This window comes from Panicum virgatum, chromosome 5N (genome assembly GCF_016808335.1).
Source record: "Panicum virgatum strain AP13 chromosome 5N, P.virgatum_v5, whole genome shotgun sequence".
NCBI lineage: Eukaryota > Viridiplantae > Streptophyta > Magnoliopsida > Poales > Poaceae > Panicum > Panicum virgatum.
This window is the reverse complement of record NC_053149.1, coordinates 20,532,178-20,553,801: the sequence shown is the minus strand read 5'-3', so window position 1 is coordinate 20,553,801 and position 21,624 is coordinate 20,532,178. Positions and strand designations below refer to the sequence as shown.

Genomic DNA, 21,624 nt, shown 5'->3' with positions numbered 1-21,624 from the left:
CCGAGTAATCATACTGTTCATTGAAGCTTATTTTCTCTCTTCTTCCTCACCCCTCACAAAACCACATGGAGCTGCTGGAGCCACAATTGTGGCTCCCCCTAGGACTCCTCTGACATTACAGTGGTGGAGCTGGAGCCATTTGAAGCCAAACCAAACCGAGCCAAACATTACAGTTGCGAGAGATAAGTAGTAGTCGTAGTGCATGTGACATTCTTGCGTAAGAATAATGGAATGCGGCCTTTTTTTCATGCAACAAAAGGATTTGATATCTGAAAGGAAAAAATATTGGAGAAATAATATATGAAAAAAGATAGAGGTGTGCCTGCCTGATTGTCCAATTTGTATGTATTGAAGTTTTTTATTCTCATGTGAATAGAACAGGAAAGAAAACTGTATGCGTGCCAATTTACATGCGAGCGTGTTACATGAACAATTGAAAATCACCTCCACCTAAAAATTTCTCACCTACTCCTCACATTCCTTCTTTCTATCTCTCCCTGGAAGAAATATGAACATCAACATCTAGATGATAAAAAAAAAACATTGTTTCTAAAAATGTTTCCCCGCGCCTTTTTTTTCACCTCGGATGTGGCTTACCCGCCCGACGTACCCAGGCCAATCCCCGCCCGGACTAATCGGGTACCCCTCGCCGTCATCCCCGCCGAGCCGCCGCCCGAGATCTCCTCCGCCCTGCTGCCATGGCGGCGCCCTTCGTCGCCTCCCTCCTCGCCGCCTCCCTGGTGCCGTAGGGAAGAAGCGGTGCGAGGGGCCGCGGGTCGCCCATCATCATCTCTGGGTCGAGGGTGGGTGTGCAGGTCTGCTCAGCGTGCGGGTGCATCTGCTTGCGCGACCTGCAGAGGAGCTTCGCCACCGTCCGGTACCTTGGACACGGCGGCCAGTACTCCACCGCCGCTTTCCTGCATGCGTTGTGTAGGCCGGCGGCGCTGTGACGGGACTGCTGGCCACAAGCGACGGACAGGTTGAAGCGTACGTTTTCAAAGCCAATCCGCAGTCGCTGCCCCTACCCACCAGTTGTTTGATGAAATGTCTTGCCTAGACATCTAATCAATTGCATCTTCTGTCTTGGTTTATTTACATTTATGTGGGTCAAGTGACCAACTTGATGATCCTTCGTATATTGCAGAACTAATTGTCTGACCGTAGTACCTGAAAACATTAGACTAGATTGTAGATCGAAGAGTCCAATCTGTCATGTTAGCTTGAAAGCCTGGGAAGAGAAATAAACATGATAGTCTGTTGGTTTGTAGCTAGCTACCTCTACTACTCTATCAATGATATATAAAATGGGTTGGCTGTATATACCATTCTGCTAATTGAGTGAATTGTTGAATTAAATGGGTATATCAGTAATTGAGATGCATTGCTATTATATTTTATTGATAACTTGCTATGCATGTCTTCTGGCATCTACTCACTTGATGAGACTCTTCTTTTCAGCAATTTGCAGCTAATCTTGCCACAATATAGAATGGACTAGCTAATGAGAGAAACATGGCATAGGATGAAACTATAGAGTGAAAGCTGACAAATGAAATGTGTGTTACCGTTTGTTTTATGAAATCTGTGATACAGTGTGCAACTAATCAGTTTTTCTGTAAGGTGTGCTATTCAAAAAAAAAATTGTATTACACTATTATGTCACGTTGTTGAATTGTATAGGTTAAGGTCGGACATGATGGGGTGGCTCTTATTTCATAAAACAAACGGAAGGTAGCAGCACCATTGGACCTTTTCATGACGTGGGAATTTGTATTGTAATAACGGAAAGTTGACATGGATTTAGTCACTGCATCCTAAAGACAGTAAGTCCTCTATTCTACCTATTGTTTTTCATCTTGCCAACATAGTACTACTTTGGAACTCGGGAGCCCTTTTAAAATCATAGTAACAACACCATTCGTTGATGCAAATCACATATTCATTCAGCTTCCAACATATGGTTGATAATCACAACGCCCCGTCGCGCGCGTCCTCCTCTTCCTTCCCTACCCGCCTGCGGCCCGCCGTCATGCGTGTCCTCCTCTGCCCGGTCGCCGGCGTGTGCGTCGTCCACCTCCGCCCGCCTTCGTGCGTCGTTATCCTTCGGATGCAAGGTCTTCAGCACCTCCGGCGGCAGAAGCAGGGGTGGAGGGGGCAAGGGGGGCGGCGGCGCCAAGCCATCTCCCCCTCGCTTCTGCTGTCACCCTCCTCCCGCTACCTTCTCCTTCACTAGGGTGCCCCTCTCGGCGCGCCACCTCTTCAGGTTCGTCTGCCCCTCCCCCGCTCCCTCCCCTCCTTGGTTCTCCTTCACCGGCGGCACCTTTTGTTTTTGCAATGCAGAGCTCACGCCGGAGCAGAAGGCCGAGCTCGTGATGTCGCTGAAGGTACTCTGACTTCTCTCCGCCTCCTTTCCACTCTCGTTACCTTTTTTTTTGTTGCAACACCAGTCTATCATCCGGCGTTCATCTCCTTCAGATGCCTTCTCTCTGGTAATCTAGTCTCCATCCTCTTCCTTTCCCTTCTCTCGCGGGTTAGGGTTTGATAGTTCTTTTATTTGTATGCCTGGATGGCCAGATCTGGTTCTTGATTCATGATTCTCATGCCTGGATGGCTGAATCCGGTTCTTGATTCATGATTTGAATGGCTGGATATTTCGATTTGGTCTGGTCATTGTGGAGGCAGGGTTTTGGTAGTTTGAATAGAATTTCCTTTTGATTTCCTTATACTGGTTTTGAAGCTTAAAAAATTTTATGTGGAAATGTTGTAAGCAGCTGTGAGTGGCCCCTTTTCAGTTTCTGCATATGCTGACTGAACTGCACTTAAACAGGGTATAAAGAATTTCACTGTTCTGATCGAGCTTGACTTGTTAGACAACAATATAACAGCGCTCCCAGCAGAGCCGGTATTACCCTCCACCCTTCATTTTTGGTATTTTCTTTCTTGAATCTATCTCCAGATACTGTCCTGTAGTATATGTTCTGGACAACTTCAAGCATTTGAACTCTACCATAGCACACACTGATTGTGATAAACAACATGTACTGGCATCAAGTGAAAAATACTTCTCACGGTTGCATGGTTCTCAATCTCACTGAATCTTTATTCGTGGATGCTTTTCTCTGCAGGGATTGCTTGAGCCTAACCTGCAAGTGTTGAAACTTGATGGGAATCCGCTTATAAGGTAAGAATGTAACCTCGATCTGTGATTTGATTGTACCTACGCTGAATAAAGGTATCTGCCAAGGAGATGTCAGCCCACTCTTGTGAAGGAACGTCAAGGGGTTGGAGCAGCTCGGCGGGATGGAGGGCCTCCATTTTGTTGCGTTGGCACGTCACATAGGAACGCACGAAGTCGTACACCACGGTCCTGTCATTGTCGATGATGAAGTCCAACCAGAGTTGCATCGGGCAGGTCGATAGGGAGTTGCTACAGCACGATATGGATTGGTGCTCGTTTGTCTGGATTGGGAGACCATCAGCAGCAGTGTCGTTGGCAGCACAATCTTTTTGCTTGCTCTAAAGCAAAACATGCATCACACCAGGAACAACCACATCGTTCCTAAAACCCTGGCTTACATATATATAGCTAAAATGCAGCAAGAACCATGCATGTCTCAACGCACCATGAAAAACATTTTTTCTAATGCAAACTAGAACAAACTTAACCACTAAAACAAGCTAGAACGAATTTGCAATCGTTGGGCACCTCTAGCAGCTTCATCCGACGAGCCTGAAGATTTGCTCCTGGCATTGCAGCTTGCGGGCGACCTCGGAAGAGACGAAGGGCGGGTCAAGGGTTTTTCAAATCTGATGGGAATCTTCTCAATAAAGGTGAAACCTATCAAGATTTTCTGTACAAGTAAATGGAATTTATTTAGTATAAAAATGTTTAGGGAGATTCCATACATGCAGATATACATGGAGAGTAAATTTTCTCTACATGCAAGTAAATAAAATATGGGTCTTATTTAGTTGCGAAATTCAAAATTCCAAAACTATCACATTGAAAGGGTATCTTACATGCATGGAGTACTAAATCTAAACGAAATAAAAAATGAATTACATAGTTTGCTTGTAAATTGCGAGACGAATCTAATGAGTTTAATTAGGCTGTGATTAGATAATAAATTATTACAGTACGGATATGCTAATGACAGATTAATTAGTCTTAATAAATTCATCTCGTAGTTTACAAACAAATTCTGTAATTAATTTTGTGATTAGTCTATGTTTAATACTTCAAATGTGCAAAGATTCCATTTCAAAAACTTTACGGGCGCAACTAAACTAGGCCCTGATGCATGATTTTATCGGCACTCTTTTGGACCGAAGATCTTTAGGGAGATTATTATTAATTGTTCTTTCAAAAAATTATTATTAATTGTTGTTTGTTGGAAGTATCTGGTGCATGAAGAATTATTTTTTATGGTTGGCACATATCTTGTCAGATGGAAATTCATGTGTCAAGGTGGAGCTTCTCACAAAGCCAAATTCGTCCATGAAGCATCGCATATACCTACTTCTTCCTTCCTATTTTATCTCCAACAAATGCTTTCTTTATATACCTACTTCTTCCTTCCTATTTTATCTCCAACAAATGCTTTCTTTCCTATCTATATATAGTAAGATGCACGTCCACGCACGTGTTTTAAAAAAGTATAGTAAAAACATTATATTAGAATAAATTGTTATTCATAGCTACATTTACCATTAGCTTTTATGGATACAATATTCAGGTACATTGTTCGATACAAATTTACAAAATGAAAAATTTCGAGATATACAAATAATATGTACATGACCATATATCTCATGCAACCATTAAACACAATACAAGAGAATACATGTAAGAATAAAATGTTCTTGATATGCATTCGCCCGTGCAACACGTACATGTTTTTCAAGAAATGGGTAAACAAGGATCTTAATGCTAAACTACGTGTGCCAAAAAGCACATCTACCAGAAACCACTAAATTCCTCATCCGCCATAGTAAATTGCAAATTTCCACCATAGATATCCTGCTTGGCCAAATCACAAGACTACTTATAAGTGCTAAACAACCTGAATTTTATACCAAGCAGTTTTCTTGCAAGGCCTGCCCTTAGCACCTATTGTGCTATTTTGAAGCTGATTGACTATTAATCAAATCTCTTTTAAAACTCCAGTAAAAATAATCGACATGGCCGATTCCTCGCATGTCCTTTGATACACAACTTGTTATGACCAAGTTTGTTTTCTCAACAACCCTCACTAATCTCAAAATGAATTAAGAGGGTGCTGACATGGCTCAAAATTCCTTCATTGCTCTTGAAGCAAACAGAGTCTTCCTAGTTCTAGCACTGGCACCCACTGTTGGTAGCATTGGCACCTCAGCCTCAAAAGTGCCATTTATACATTTAGTGGCGGTGAAAAAAATCCATTTGTAACTGGAAATTCCTGACCGAAATCTTAAAAGGATTCTAATGTATTCTGAAAAACCTTATATTGATTATGCAAACTTGGTCGCACATAATATTAGCATACAACATTGTAAACACACATGAACAATGAAAGTAAAAGTAGAACCCACAGGTTAGCATAAGTGGAGAGGGGGTCACCTTTCATTTTTAGGCTTTTCACTACACTGAGAATTGAGAGACCTTTCGTTTGATTAGGTCCAAACAAAACAGGGAATATATTAGTAATGTGGAATAGAATTTAACAAATTAGGTGCACCAAATATGTAACCCTTTTTACTCCAATTAGGTACCTAGACATTTTTTTCTAAACAATGCACAAATTGGGATCCAGAAAACGATGCAACGCCTCCGGTTGGACTTCATCATCGACAATGACAGGACCGTGGTGTACGACTTCGTGCGTTCCTATGCGACGTGCCAGCGCAACAAAATGGAGGCCCTCCATCCCGCCGACCTGCTCCAATCCCTTGACGTTCCTTCACAAGAGTGGGCTGATATCTCCTTGGCAGATACCTTTATTCAGCGTAGGTACAATCAAATCACAGATCGAGGTTACATTCTTACCTTATAAGCGGATTCCCATCAAGTTTCAACACTTGCAGGTTAGGCTCAAGCAATCCCTGCAGAGAAAAGCATCCACGAAAAAAGATTCAGTGAGATTGAGAACCATGCAACCGTGAGAAGTATTTTTCAATTGATGCCAGTACATGTTGTTTATCAATCAGTGTGTGCTATTGTAGAGTTCAAATGCTTGAAGTTGTCCAGAACATATACTACAGGACAGTATCTGGAGATAGATTCAAGAAAGAAAATACCAAAAATGAAGGGTGGAGGGTAATACCAGCTCTGCTGGGAGCGCTGTTATATTGTTGTCTAACAAGTCAAGCTCAATCAAAACAGTGAAATTCTTTATACCCTGTTTAAGTGCAGTTCAGTCAGCATATGCAGAAACTGAAAAGGGGCCACTCACTGCTGCTTACAACATTTCCACATAAAAATTTTTAAGCTTCAAAACCAGTATAAGGAAATCAAAAGGAAATTCTATTCAAACTACCAAAACCCTGCCTCCACAATGACCAGACCAAATCGAAATATCCAGCCATTCAAATCATGAATCAAGAACCGGATTCAGCCATCTAGGCATGAGAATCATGAATCAAAAACCGGATCCGGCCATCCAGGCATACAAAAAAAAGAACTATCAAACCCTAACCCGCGAGAGAAGGGAAAGGAAGAGGATGGAGACGAGATTACCGGAGAGAAGGCATCTGAAGGAGATGAACGCTGGATGATAGACTGTGGTGTTGCCGCCGCTGCCATGCCCCATCGCTGGTTCGCAGCACAGCCTCTATCCGCTGCGCGCTGCTGTGCCGCACCATCCTCTTCTCCTACTCGAACTAGTGCTGAGAAAATCTGCAACGTAGACTATGCTGTTCAGATTTCGATCCATCAAACTGAACAACATAAAAATAAACTGAACTGAACCAACAGCAAAGTTAACAACAGAAAAATGTATAATTACTTATACTAATTATAGCAGTAGAAAGTCAGCAAGAAGGTGCAGAAAATAAAAATGAATAGGATTACATGTCGATGTAAAATGAATAGGACTACATGTCTCAATCTCAATTGGGAACAGACATAGTCACAAAGTTCCTGGGTCGACCGGGTCGAGGAACGGGGTCGAGGGTCGATGGACGTCACTTTATAAAATTGTGGTACGAAGGGGGTATATCTCTATGGAACGATAAATTATTATGTGGAACGCGACTCTAATTCATTCGGGCCGATATTTTCGGGTCGATGCGTCTTTAAAAAGACAAAAACTATATATATATGTGCTACTAATGAAGAAACTAATCTGCACAAGCATATAAGAATCATACAAAATAGTATATTTAGATCATACTACACGTACTCAGCTTATTATCTAATAAAAACCACCTCAATCCGCTATCAATAACCTTCTTATCCCAATTAAATCTGCTAGCAATGGGGCTGCGACCCCTCTCAAACCGGGACGCGATCCAACCTTGAATGTGACACTGACCCTCTTCGACCCCGACCCTCGAATCGGAACGGCGTTCCCGGGTCGTGGGACGAGGCATCGACCCCGAATTCTGTGACTATAGAACAGACATGTATTCAGCAGCTGTGATTAAAACATAGAATATCTAGTACTGAATATATGAACATAAAGCCAATTTTCAGGTTAATAAGAGTTGCAGTTGTGAGCTAATCTTACATGTACTACCGACTGCCTAGTCTTGACTTTTATTTATCCATGCAACAAGCAGCACACAACTCTTTTGTTTGTTACTCATATAAACAGCTCAACTATAGCAAGACAAATAATTGTTCCAAGTTAGGCAGCATGCAAGCTAGATGAAATCAGATGTACATGTAAAATATGCTTACAACTAATGTTAATTCTAGGATTTTTAATGCAGCTACTTTTAGCTATGAGTCCATCACATTCTAAGTGATCAAAAGAGAAAAAAAAGGAGATTGGCAAGGCACAACATACGTTCAGTGAAGAAAGTACAGTACTTAACCAGGATCATCCATCTTTGCTATCTTACCAAGATAGCAAATTTGTTTGGGACAAAGCATTTGTCAAACTTAATCAGGGAACCGAATCCATGCTTCTCATTGATAGTTTTTTTTATTGTTATCCAGTGAATCAATGACCTTGGAGAAATAAGATACCGAGAACCTTGTGAAAACATTGTGAGATAATTACCTTCGTAAAGTCAACCTGAGAATTTTCCATCAGAGTGCAAGACAAAAGCCCCATTGTCATACAATCAGTTAAACTGCAGAGCTTGTTCTTTTCTATATTTGGATACAAGGTAATTATCAGTTTATCACCAAAGTATTCAGGACAGTATGAAAATGGTATGATACATAAAAATGTCCTTCTGTTTCGAATTTAGGTTAGTTAGCTAGCAGGGAAGATGCGGACTTACCCATGTGCTTCTTCGGAAGCAGCCAGCCAGGAAAGAGACATACATGGATTGTAATAGGCTCTTAGGAAGCAATCCCTGATAGAAAAGAAACAAATAGTTGAATTAACAAAATAAAGAGTTTCCTTGAGGACTTTTTTTTGTTAAATCCGTAGTGGCTTAAACAACAGATCACAATGATCGGACATGCAGAGTTGCAGAAACTGTATGACATCCATGCAGATCGCAACATCTACGATTAATAAGATGTGGCTACTGGCAAATACACAAAACAGAGTAGGGCAACAGATAATGATGCAAATTAACACCACCACCGCCACCCCCCAATTATAGCGTTCTGGTTAACAAAATATGATATTGTCTTTGAATTCCTTGAATATCTCTGAGCAAGTTGACGCGCTTCAGGACCTTGGGGGTGAGACTCTCGAGCACATCCATGTGCTGCACGACCAACCCCTCCAGCTTGTTCTGCACAAGCACGGAGTAGACAGAATCAGATAGATGCCCTCTCCAGTGAAACCGGCACCACGCAGAGCAACAAAAAAAAAGTAACGAGAGTGGAAAGGAGGCGGAGAGAAGTCAGTACCTTCAGCGACATCACGAGCTCGGCCTTCTGCTCCGGCGTGAGCTCTGCATTGCAAAAACAAAAGGTGCCGCCGGTGAAGGAGAACCAAGGAGGGGAGGGAGCAGGGGAGGGTAGGGGTGGTAATGGGCCATGGCCCTAATGGCCTCTTCACAGCCCAATAAAGCCCTTAAAATTTTTAGTTCAAAAATACATATGTTTAAAGCCCGGCCCTTTTAGGGCCCGATCCTTAGATTTTCTAGTTCAAAATGTTGGGCCCTTTACCACCCCTAGGGGAGGGGCAAACGAACCTGAAGAGGTGGCGCGCGGAGAGGAGCACCCCGGTGAAGGAGAAGGTAGCGGGGGGAGGGTGACGGCAGAAGCGAGGGGGAGATGGCTTGGCGCCGCCGCCCCCCTTGCCCCCTCCACCCCTGCTTCTGCCGCCGGAGGTGCTGAAGACCTTGGATCCGAAGAGGACGACGACGCACGAAGGCGGGCGGAGGAGGACGACGAACACGCCGGTGACCGGGCAGAGGAGGACACGCATGACGGCGGGCCGCGGGCGGGCAGGGAAGGAAGAAGAGGACGCGCGCGACGGGGCGTTGTGATTATCAACCATATGTTGGAAGCTGAATGAATATGTGATTTGCATCAACGAATGGTGTTGTTCCAAAGTAGTACTATGTTGGCAAGATGAAAAACAATAGGAAGAATAGAGGACTTACTGTCTTTAGGATGCAGTGACTAAATCCATGTCAACTTTCCGTTATTACAATACAAATTCCCACGTCATGAAAAAGTCCAATGGTTCTGCTACCTTCCGTTTGTTTTTTGAAATAAGAGCCAACCCATCATGTCCGACCTTAACCTATACAATTCAACAACGTGACATAATAGTGTAGTACAAATTTTTTTTTTGAAGAGCACACCTTACAGAAAAACTGATTAGTTGCACACTATATCACACATTTCATAAAACAAACGGTAACACACATTTCATTTGTCAGCTTTCACTCTATAGTTTCATCCTATGCCATGTTTCTCTCATTAGCTAGTCCATTCTATATTGTGGCAAGATTAGCTGCAAATTGCTGAAAAGAAGAGTCTCATCAAGCGAGTAGATGCCAGAAGACATGCATAGCAAGTTATCAATAAAATATAATAGCGAGTAGATGCCAGAAGACATGCATAGCGAGTAGATCTCGGGCGGCGGCTCGGCGGGGATGACGGCGAGGGGTACCCGATTAGTCCGGGCGGGGATTGGCCTGGGTACGTCGGGCGGGTAAGCCACATCCGAGGTGAAAAAAAAGGCGCGGGGAAACATTTTTAGAAACAATGTTTTTTTTTATCATCTAGATGTTGATGTTCATATTTCTTCCAGGGAGAGATAGAAAGAAGGAATGTGAGGAGTAGGTGAGAAAGTTTTAGGTGGAGGTGATTTTCAATTGTTCATGTAACACGCTCGCATGTAAATTGGCACGCATACAGTTTTCTTTCCTGTTCTATTCACATGAGAATAAAAAACTTCAATACATACAAATTGGACAATCAGGCAGGCACACCTCTATCTTTTTTCATATATTATTTCTCCAATATTTTTTCCTTTCAGATATCAAATCCTTTTGTTGCATGAAAAAAAGGCCACATTCCATTATTCTTACGCAAGAATGTCACATGCACTACGACTACTACTTATCTCTCGCAACTGTAATGTTTGGCTCGGTTTGGTTTGGCTTCAGATGGCTCCAGCTCCACCACTGTAATGTCAGAGGAGTCCTAGGGGGAGCCACAATTGTGGCTCCAGCAGCTCCATGTGGTTTTGTGAGGGGTGAGGAAGAAGAGAGAAAATAAGCTTCAATGAACAGTATGATTACTCGGATGATTGTATGGCGAATTCTTGTAGGGCCTTGAATGGGGCTAGATGTCACTAGCCTATTGTTTAATCGGGATATGGATGATTAGTGCACCGGTTTAGTTAGTTAATAGGTTGATATGCACCAATTAAAATATAAGGGATGAAAATCACAGTTTTGCCTTTTCAGTACATGCATTGGAATTTCAAAAGATCAAATTTTGACGAACAGTTAATCGAATGTTTCTTCTTCTGCTGTTCTTGCTAGCTCTGTTATACTAACATCGAACTACATGCATAATTCAATGTTTAAAAGTTTTATGAATATGTTCAAATTTCAGATATCCTTAAGTACAACATTTGACTTTGATATAGTATATTGTAAGAGAAATATTTCTTTTACATTTCAAAAAAATATTGTAAGAAAAATTGGTGATACAAATATAACTTTTCAAATCCTATTATTATGCCTACTATAAACGAACGGACGTAGTGTTATCTTTAGCACCACAATATAAACTCATTCTGGTTTTGCGCACAGTATAATTCCCAATCATATCCACTGCCATCGTGAACATAAGTTTACACGGCATCTTTCAAGTGTCTTCAACCACTTAGAAGAGATCCCATAACAGCATCAAGTACCATAACTAACTTGAGGTAGTACCAGGCTTCGAGCAGAGACATCCATATGGAGGAAAGGAATTTAGCATACATATATCAGTATAATGTCCCCACGGTTTACAATAAACCTGTAGCAAGATACAATCTATCCATGTTCCATTAACTGGGCTGCAGCAACCAAAATTATCCAACTGGATGATACAACAACAAAATCAGTTACATAGTTTGGGGTTTAATTCCCCTCGACGCCTGCTGCTGTCACTTCTGGTCCTTTGCCTACCCAGTATTTGTAAGCAGAATAAACAGAGGATACGACTACGACACCAAGGACCAAGTAGGTGAAGATCGTAATCACACTGATTTGGCTAGGGCCCTTCTTCACTTTGCTTTGTGCCAGCAACGCCTTTGGCTTGAGCTTCGCCATGCTACGCTTCTGATAATGCCAAGCGAAAAGGACAGAACCAGTGTAAGCAAGTTGTGGATAGTACCAAAAAGAAAAAGACAAGCATGGTTTTTGTCGGGCCACTGTCAATCAAAAAAATATCAACTGTAAGGCTGTAGCTACAATGCATCAGGTTGTCAAAATAAAATATTGTTAAGGTGACTGTTTCTTTCGAGCAAATAATACCTGATTCATAGTGTAAAATAGGTAGCAGAATATGGTAATCTGAAAAAATGGAACAGGTATATAACGGAGGCAATGATGGGATCAGAACTTCAGGTTGCAAGTGTTCCATGTGGGGCACAAAATGGAACTTTGCATCTTCATTGAACCAAATTTCCAATTGGCTTGCAAACATTCACAGAGTACAGTCTCTTGGTCTTATGTAAATAGCAATATGATTCAAAAGAGGAGCTTAACAAAATAACAAGTGATGAATTCGACTGGGTGCAAACAGCGTAACAGCATTCAGATCCATGCACTCAAAAGTTGCTGACATGCAAACTATTGGAATTTTTCATTTATATTTGAAAGACTTGATGGACAGGACAGATAAAAGATGAAACAAGAAGCAAAGAACCCACTTGGCTCCATCCACAACATATGTTTCAGGTAAGGTATGATATGGCATAGGGGACACTTTGATGGACATAGATCAAAAAAATCATGAATCAATTTCTACAACTTTGCAGCCTGAATTGACTTATGCACTCAATCAATTTAATAGCTTGATAGGAAGCAGCAACTAGCTAATCAAACAAGTCACTCCTCCTTTCCATACTCCTCTCTTACTACTTCAGAATTCAGATGTGGCCAAGGCAAGTTCATACTTTGTTTCAGTGTCAGTTTGAAATTTCAGCTACCATACTTAACTACAACCGCGTCTCAGCCACGGCGGGTTTCCTCTTAGCTTCCAACACGCCTCGATCTAGATCCAGTCCTGGCATTCCCTTCCGGTCTCCCCTCGAGACTATTCATTACATTCACCCGCCCGCCGCCTCGTCCTCGACTCCCTCGTCCGCCGCCTCGTCTCCGAACTCCCCCGTCGTCCTTGCTCGTCGGCCGTTTGGGGTGCTCTCCTTCGTTCCCAGGTGAGCAACCTCTAGCTTCACGCTTCTCTCGTTCTGATCCGCTAGTTCATCGCTGTTTTTATCTGTTGCACATGCATCTGTCCAAAACTGCAACAGCCAACATCTATGGTGGCGGGATCGCTTGTGGAGTTGCGGCCCTGTACTCCTGCTCATACTTGTAGGGTTAGCCTGATGCCCTGATAATCTACCCGTGCTTAATCGGTTCCCAACGACAAGCCCGTGCAAAATTCGCATGCTCTGGATTCATTCCTGCCATGCTCTTCCCTTTGTTTGTTGCTTGAAGGTGGAGAGAAGTTGAATTCCGAGTATCTCTTCTTGGGGTGGATGTTCCACTCCGTTTGCTGCGTTGTGTGGATCATTCGATAGCAAAATTTCCCCCAAAAAATTTGAGGATGCATTTGGATCCCCGAAAACTGCATCTGAGTCTGCCCAGGGCAATCTTAGTCCGACAGTCCCCTTTGACCCAACCCCTATCCCTGGGCGTGGACCACTTGATAGCATTCTTTCCTCCAAGGAAATGTGGTGGTGTGGTGCATCTGGATCACCCTCCGCTAAGTCTACCCTTCTTGGTCATGCGGTCTTAGTCTGATTGTTGTCTTTGACCGAATTCGGAAATAAGTTATATTGAACTATGAGGATATGCCCAATATGCAGAACCTTGATCTGCACCACATAATTTTTGTTTGAAAGCATGTACCCATAATTAAGAGAAAGAGAATCATTGTGCCATTTAGCAAAGAAAGCTGCTTTAGATATCAAGTGGTTGATATGCTCCCCAAGCTTGCATTTAGTTTTTCATATGAACAATATTGGCTTGGGAGGTGCTCTGAGGTTACAAGTGAATATATACTTTAGTTTAACTGTTTAAGACACCATTCATGATATATATATATATATATCTTTTTTTTTGAAAAAAAGCTAGTGTTTTCTTGTGCTAGTGGTAGCTAGTACTTGCATTTACAGAGTAAATTGAAAATATGGTGTCCAAAGTTGTTCTTGTTGAGAACTATGTTTCATGATTGAATCATCTTTCCTTAATCATTTAGATTTCCTGATGGTCTTTTTCTACTTTAATGTAGTTAAGTATGGTAGCTGAAATTTCAAACTGACACTGAAACAAAGTATGAACTTGCCTTGGCCACATCTGAATTCTGAAGTATGGTCGGCTGTCAAACTAACATGGGATTTCACCTTTGAGAACTGGTCACTCAACATAAGCTTCTCCTCTTCATACAACAGAAGGCAATCTGCCCACACACTTTGCCGACCAACTACTCTGAACGATGGCTGGCAATAATTTATCATTTCTTTCCAAGCGGGATCTTCAGCTTTTCGAAACGCAATCTCTACAATAATGAAGTACTTTGCTATTAGACCTCGGAAGACTACAGGATCGAAGATGAGCTGGTCTCCATCGTTAGGCTTCGACTTCAAGGTTGCTAAGAACATGTCCCTATCTTCTTGTGTAATCTGAGGGCAGTGGTATCTGATGTGCCTATTTAGGTTAATGTTTTTGAGGCGTCGCCTAATCGTCGCCTAGGCGATAAGGCGTAGTAGAGGGTCTAGGCGTCGGGGTCGCCACGACTTCACCCTGTATGGCGTCCGCCTCAAAGGTTTAGGCGTCGCCTAGGTGCGAATGGCGTTCGGGCGGACGCCTACAGCCAGCTAGTGGACGCCAAATACGAGTGGGAGCGGTAAATCAAGCACAAGTGGGGGCGCTGGCATGGAAAATTGACCCCGCGTTCGCGCCAGAACGAAATCTGGCGGGGATCGATCGCAAAGCGCGGTAAATCTCCTGCCCGGAGGCATTAACCACGGGTGGGGCAGATTCACGAAGGGAGAGAGGGAGAGGGAGAGGGAGTGGGAGAGGGAGAGGAAAAGAGAAGCCGGAGACGGGAACTCGCGGCGGCGGCGGTACTCCATCTCCGCTTGCCGCTCCTCTGTTCGAGTTCACCGGCCGCCCATATCTCTCGCCAGTCCACACCTGCTCCTGCCCGTCTGCACCAACAGCTCCTGCACATCAGGCCCTGCTCGCCCTTCTCCCTCGACCAGCCGGACCTGCAGTCGTCGGCCATCCGCACCTGCTCTCCTGCCTCCATCGCCCGCCCACCTGGTACGTTCCCTGCCTCCTCTGTTCCTAGGCACTCTATTCTGCTTTGAGTATTGTATGCACATCCCTTTGCTGGTGTGTACTCTGACTATTGTATGCCTCATGCTCTGCTTTTGATCTGATGATTATTGTATGCCTCGTGCTCTGCTTTTGCTCTGAATATTGTATGCCTCCTACTCTGTTTTTTACTAATGTTGCATGTCCTTTGCTCTGCTTTTGAATTTGCTAGGAGAGATTGAGTGACATGTATCCTGTGTGGAAATGAGGCTTCAGGAGGCATAAAGAGGTTCAAGCAGCATTTGGCTGGTGGATATGGAGATACTGTCCTTTGCCCAAAAGTTAGCACTGAAATCGGGAAAGAGATGGAAGCTTACTTGTAAAAGAAGAGAAGGCCTTTGTATTTGGATGGTATTGAGGAGGATGGAGAACCGGAAGATGAAGTTGTGGAGCTGTCAGCAGCAGATGCACAAGCAGCAGCAGCAGATGCAACATGAAAAGTGGCTGCAAAAAAACCAAGTTCTGGGACAGCCACCAAGAGAAGGCATGCTATCTATCAATTCAAGGCTTCAGCACCTAGCAATGTCAATTCAACACCAAAGGCGGCAGTCAGTTGTTGCTATGATTAGAAAAACACCTGAACAGGTAGTAGATCAAAGGCGTGCAAAGGGCTTTCAACCCACCATTGAGTCTGTCACAAAGACCAAGGAGGAGAAGCAATATGTGGATATGCAAAGGGCACTATGGTTCATGGAGTGTGGTGTCGCCTTTAATGCAGCAAATTCAAGGCAATTTGAACTTGCTTGTGAGGCAACAGCCCAATATGGTTCAGGGTACAAGCCTCCAACTAACCAGCAGCTTGGTGAACCTTTGCTTCAAGAATGTGTTAAGGTGACAAGTGCCATGAGGAAGGACCATGAGCAGGCCTGGAAGCAATATGGTTGTACACTAATGTCAGATGGATGGACTGATATGAGAGGGAGCCACTTGATTAATTTCCTTGTGAACAGCCCTGAGGGAACGTAGTTTTTGGAGTCAGTTGATGCATCAAGTGAAGTTCATAGCGCAACAATGTTAGCTGAATTGTTACATTGAAAAGGACAATGTTGTTCAAGTTGTCACTGACAATGGCACTAACTACAAGGCTGCTGGTAAGATTTTGATGGATAGGATTCCCACACTGTTTTGGAGTCCATGTGCGCTGCGCATTGCTTGGATCTGATGTTGGGAGAAATTGGGAACTTGAAGGCATTTAAGAAACCTATTGCATGTGCTAGACGTGTCACCACATTCATATATAGGCATGGGAGGCTTCTTAGAGGCTGTTTGTTTCCCCCCACTTTTTTTTAGCCCCCGTCACATAAAAAAGAATCTTATCATTTAGTAGTATCAAATAAAATTTGTTTATGAAACTTTTTTGACAGATGAGTGCTAATTCGCGAGACGAATCTAATGAGCCTAATTAATCCATAATTTACTACAGTGATGCTACAGTAACCATTCGCTAATCATTGATTACCATACCTCATTAGTTTAGTCTCGCAGTTTAGCCCCAGGATTCTGGAATTAGTTTTGTAATTAGACATCATTTAATACTTCTAAATACTAAGATTCTCTTCGATGTGACATAGTCTAAAGTTTAGCCCCTGGAGCCAAACAACCCCTTAGTGCAATGAGGGCTCAAACAGGTGGGACTGATCTTGTTAGGGCAGCAAAGATTCGATTTGCCACATCATTTCTGACATTGAAGAGTCTGTACAAGAACAAGGATGCCTTGAAGAGCTTGTTTGTTAGTGAAGCATGGACTGGGAACAACTTGTATACAACTACAGCAGGTCAACAAGTGCAAGATATTGTGCTATCTACTGAGTTTTGGAACTCAATAGAAGATTGCCTAAGAGCTTTAGCCCCACTCTTAATTGTTTTGAGGGCTATTGATGGTGATGAGAAGCCTGCAATGCCAGAGGTCACAGCTCTAATGAATCATGCAAAAGAGAGGATAAAGCAAAGCTTCAATATATCAACTAAGCATGGCCTGCTCAAGAAAATCATGGAAATTATTGAGAGGCGTTGGGTGAACCAAATAGATCATCCATTGGATAGGGCTGCACTATATTTGAACCCAGGAAAATTTTTTCCTCTTGTAAAACCTAAAGATGATGCTACTGTCGGGCAGCTAAGAGGTTGCTTTATTGAAGTGCTTGGAAGAATAATACCAGATGTGGAAACACAAATGAAGATCAATAGGCAAGCCATTGAGTAGGAAGAGCAACGTGGAGATGTCTTCTCAAACAAAATGGCAATGGAAAGCTATGACAAAATGAGTCCTCGTAAGTGTTGTTAATCTCAGCTTGCAAACTTCAGTAACGTACTTGCATTCCAAACTCCTAATATGTGATGTACTTTTCGTCCAGTTGATTGGTGGCGTTCTTATGGTGGCCGAGCCATTGAACTACAAAGACTTGCTAAGCGTATAGTTAGTCTTTGTGCTTCATCATCTGGTTGTGAGAGATGCTGGAGTACCTTCAATCATGTGAGGATCCTTGTGATTAACAATTTTTATTTAGATGCATACAATCTGATTTTTTGTTTATGGTGGCCTGGTGCAGCGGTAGAGCCTACCGTCTGTAACCGGAAGGTCCCGGGTTCGAGCCCCAGCCTCTGCACATTTGTGTGGGTAAGGCTTGTGGCTTAAAAAACAACCCTTCCCTAGACCCCGCATAGTGCGGGAAGCCTACGGCACTGGGTACGCCTTTATTTAGATGCATACAATCTGATTTTTTGTTTTGCTTCCCATCTGATTTTTTGTTTGTAGATGCATACAAAGAAAAGGAATAGGCTGCTGCACAAGAGATTGAATATGTCTTTGTTTCATACAATCGGAAAATGAGAACAAGGTTTCAGCTTATGCGTGAGAAGGCAGGCAAGAAATATGACCCTTTGGTCATTGAGGAGTTCGATTGGGACAATGAATGGGCTGATTCATTGCATGTGCCCATTCCGAGTGCTCGAGGGTCTGATGCTGTCGATGAGCTCACATGGCAGCATGTTGATGAAGCCACCGGTGCATCAGAAGCACTGCAGGGTCGTAATCTTCCTAGGAGAGCTACTGCAACTCAATGTTATAGTCGTTCAAGAAATGTTCCTGTTCCAGCTACTGAATATGGAGAAGAGGAAGATGAAGACCCACATGATGATGCGGAAGTGAGCGATTGTGAAGATGGCAATGTTCCTGCTACTGAAGAAGACAAGGCTGGTGATCCTGATGAGTTTGATGATGGATTTTGAGTGCTGATTGCTGAAACAGATATTTGCACTCCTGCTGATGGATTCCATTGTCCCCTGCACACTTGCTGTACTTCTGTCTTGTCCTGCACTCCTGTTGTATGGCTTTGGTGTAGTTGACTTAATTAGTATGCTCTAGAGTTCAGTACTTCAGTCTATTTGAGTTGAGACAGACTATGATGTCATTTGTCATGCTCATGCATGAACTAATGCTTGCTAATTTGTTATCTTGCCTCTTGTGTATTGTTTCCTATTTAATTCTCAACAACTGATAACCTGTTTGATTGTTGAATTCGGTAATTGTCATGCAGTTTCCTTCAAGGGGGAAGGATGCTACATAGGAGAAGAGCTTTTGGAAAGGAAAGGAACCTGGGCTAAAGAATTGGCAACAAACGAGGTATGTATGTGCTGCACTAGTATATAAAATTCTAGCTTACAACGCCTAAGCAATGCGTGTATGGCGTCGCCTAGGCGTCTGCCACAAACGCCTACGCGTTGTGACGGGGGTCAGGCGCGGCGCCTCAAAAACATTGCCAAAGACCAAAGATAATTAAGTCCTACAGTATTTGCAGAGTGCCTTTTCTATTCCATCTACTACTTCTGACTCTATGTGTTCCCAAACTTTAGCTCTTTTTTTGGATGACCGACTTGACTGGTCAGTTGACATAGACTCATGACTCTCTCCAACAAGTTCTGGAACAGCTGAAACCCCTTCCATTTCTAGCCAATAATGGTACTGCAAGAAGCCATCAAAAAATAAAGGTTGCAATACATACAACTCTACTAGTATATATATTCAAATCAGAAAAAACTAAGCTACTGTATAGCAGTAAAAGATGCTACAAGTAGAATCAAGCTTGTGGGGACAAAGAAGCAAGAACATAGCCATGAACTGAGTAAAATCAAGCTTGTGGGGGTAAAGGAGCAAGAATATAACCATGAACTGAGTACCCTATACTACCCTGCAGCATATAATTGAAACTTAGCTATTATAATTCCCAGGGAAAAGCAATAATTTCATTATCCAAGTTGCAAACGAACTGAAAACTAGTGGTTAGAAAAGAAAATCATCACTCGTGCAGTGACAAAATTATCTTTCACGTACAAAGATAAGGACAACAGGAGGCTTCCTCTCATGATCTTTATCTACTTCAGAAGATAAATAACTTTGTTTTAACTAAAGTATCCGTTTAGATCTCTGTCATTTGCAGAAAACCATTAGGAAATGAAAGTAACATAACTGTGAACAATGAGGAACAAGGGTTTGCTATTCAGCATCGATAGATCAGGCAAGATGAAGAGGTTTGCTGTGCGCCGAGGTGTCCAGAGCAAAACAAGTGCCAAGACTCATCGTGTTAACTCCCCCATCCCCTTCCCCCCAACGATCCCCTGTTATCTCAACAACCGAACCATCTCTGACAGATGCATACCATGCCCCTAGCGCGCGCAGATACACAGGGAGGTGAGTGGCGTGTACCTCTATGCGCTGGAGACGAGCGCTGGCCGCTGCCAAGAAGAGTTGATCTTGAAGGACGAAGATAGGAATCGGAGATGAGCACCGGCCGCCCCATCGCAGCGCCGGGTCTAAGCCTCCTCCTCACCGGGTCTTGGAGACGAGCAGCGGCGCCCTCGCTGCGGCGGCAACGGCACCCTTATCGAACCCTAGCGGCAACCTCGCCCCGCAGCCGAATGCGACTTCTCCAACTCGAGACGAGAAAATTGGGATTTTGCCCTTATGGGAAGCAGATTTCGCTGGAATGCCATCAAAGTTGTGGGCTTCGCTGGAATGCCCTTATGAAGGTTGTTCTTCATGCTAGAATGTCATTTCAGCTCATTTGATAGATTTACAAATTCTACAACCCTTTTTTGACCTGGATGGACGGTTTTGCCTCTACCTCCATCTATCTTATGCACGCCCCGTTAACTCCCGTTAGACCTCCTCTTTCTTCTAGACTCTTCTCCTTGAGCTGGCTGCCAAGGGTGCAGGCCACGCCCTCAAGGCACGCCGCCTGCTCCTCGACCCCATGGCCAAGAAAAAATTCAGCATGACTATAGAACAAATTGATTCATAGCACAAGCACATCAGAGAATCAATCTTACTCCTGTCAAAACCCTAAATTAACACGTTGCACAATCAATCATCACTTTACGGCTTCTAAATCTCACCTCAGATCTAGACGAAGGGGATGCTGCTGTTGCCTCTGCGCTCTGTCCTGGACGCGCTCTCCCCAGGAGCCTCTGGATCTCGCGTGTAGGGGCCTGGGGGGAGTGCAGCTGCTGGGGGCAGCGTCGGCTCCTGGGGTCGGCTGCTGCTGGGGGCCGCAGCGGCTCCTTGGGGTGGCGGCCCACGGCTCCTGGAGGCGGCAGCTGCTGGGGGCAGCCGCAGCGATTCCTTGGGCGGCGGCCTCCTAGAGACGGCGGCGAATCCTGGGGGCGGCGACCCCTGGGAGCACCGGTGGCGGCTCTGACCCTCCCCGTGAAGGGAAGATGGAGGATGAAACGGGAGTCACGGTAGTATACAGGGGAGAGGATAAGAGACGTGAGCCAGGGGCAAAAGCGTCCAGTCAGCTCAAAAAATAGAGCTACAGAATTTGTAAAATAGTTAAAAAAGAAAAAAATACAAATCTTGATTTCAAAATAATTGATAACTTTGACTTTTACTATTTACACTTTGATCAATAATAACTTTTCAATTAGAAAACTACATAAAGTGAAACAACTATCATTAGATTTGTGACAAGTACTATACCAATATAATACACTTCTATCTATACGTGCAAATATTTGTATAAAAGACGCACGGTCAAACAAAGACGCAAGGTCAAACTTTGAATAGTAAAATCAAAGTTGTCAATTATTTTGAAACGGAAGTTAGTAGCATTCTAACGTGAAGAACAATATTCATAAGGTTATTCTAGTGAAATTCACAATTTTGTTCCAGCAAAATCCACTTCCCATAAGGGTAAAATCTCAATTTTCTCGACTTGAGACAGGCAAAGCTGGTAGCCTTTTTCCTATTATCCACGGGTCAAACCCTTACTCGCGGCCCACGGGCTGACCTAGGCAATATCTAAAATTCGGCCTCTGCAATCTTTTAAAGCACAACCCGATCCAAACATACCTTCTATCTAAAAAGCATGTAATCAATTCTAAATTTTTAGCCCACGAGCTGGGAGGCCCGCAAGGCCCTGGGATTTTCATGGCCTATTGTCAGGCCTAAGAGAGGATTCTGCG

General features: G+C 43.4%; 3 protein-coding genes and 1 long non-coding RNA gene across 9 annotated transcripts; 2 read left to right on the top strand and 2 right to left on the bottom strand.

Annotated features, from left to right (window-relative positions):
- Positions 1-698: 698 nt before the first annotated feature.
- Positions 699-3,603, top strand: LOC120674652. The gene is made up of 6 exons (XM_039955798.1): positions 699-745; positions 1,948-2,088; positions 2,234-2,384; positions 2,828-2,902; positions 3,126-3,181; positions 3,233-3,603. Exons 1-6 carry the CDS (start codon positions 699-701, stop codon positions 3,381-3,383), a joined length of 621 nt encoding a protein of 206 aa, XP_039811732.1. The 3' UTR covers positions 3,384-3,603.
- A 2,074-nt stretch (positions 3,604-5,677) lies between these two features.
- Positions 5,678-10,149, bottom strand: LOC120672876. 6 transcript variants are annotated; one of them, XM_039953482.1, is made up of 9 exons: positions 9,715-10,149; positions 9,301-9,618; positions 9,014-9,057; positions 8,836-8,895; positions 8,431-8,505; positions 6,716-6,874; positions 6,303-6,377; positions 6,026-6,081; positions 5,678-5,974 (listed from the first exon to the last, which is right to left on the bottom strand). In XM_039953482.1, the coding sequence occupies exons 3-9, from the start codon at positions 9,023-9,025 to the stop codon at positions 5,824-5,826; spliced, it is 588 nt and encodes a 195-aa protein (XP_039809416.1). In that variant the 5' UTR covers positions 9,026-9,057; positions 9,301-9,618; positions 9,715-10,149; the 3' UTR covers positions 5,678-5,823. The 6 variants fall into 6 exon arrangements, with proteins under 6 accessions (XP_039809416.1, XP_039809420.1, XP_039809414.1 ...); XM_039953486.1 differs by having other exon boundaries at positions 5,678-5,952; XM_039953480.1 differs by having other exon boundaries at positions 5,678-5,937.
- On the top strand, positions 5,849-6,307 carry LOC120672877. Its single transcript, XR_005674365.1, has 2 exons — positions 5,849-5,989; positions 6,064-6,307. It is a non-coding gene; the product is annotated as an uncharacterized LOC120672877 (long non-coding RNA).
- A 1,616-nt stretch (positions 10,150-11,765) lies between the features above and the next one.
- LOC120674651 lies at positions 11,766-21,348 on the bottom strand. The gene is made up of 4 exons (XM_039955797.1): positions 21,342-21,348; positions 20,557-20,972; positions 15,483-15,609; positions 11,766-11,898 (listed from the first exon to the last, which is right to left on the bottom strand). Exons 1-4 carry the CDS (start codon positions 21,346-21,348, stop codon positions 11,891-11,893), a joined length of 558 nt encoding a protein of 185 aa, XP_039811731.1. The 3' UTR covers positions 11,766-11,890.
- Between the last annotated feature and the right edge of the window lie 276 nt (positions 21,349-21,624).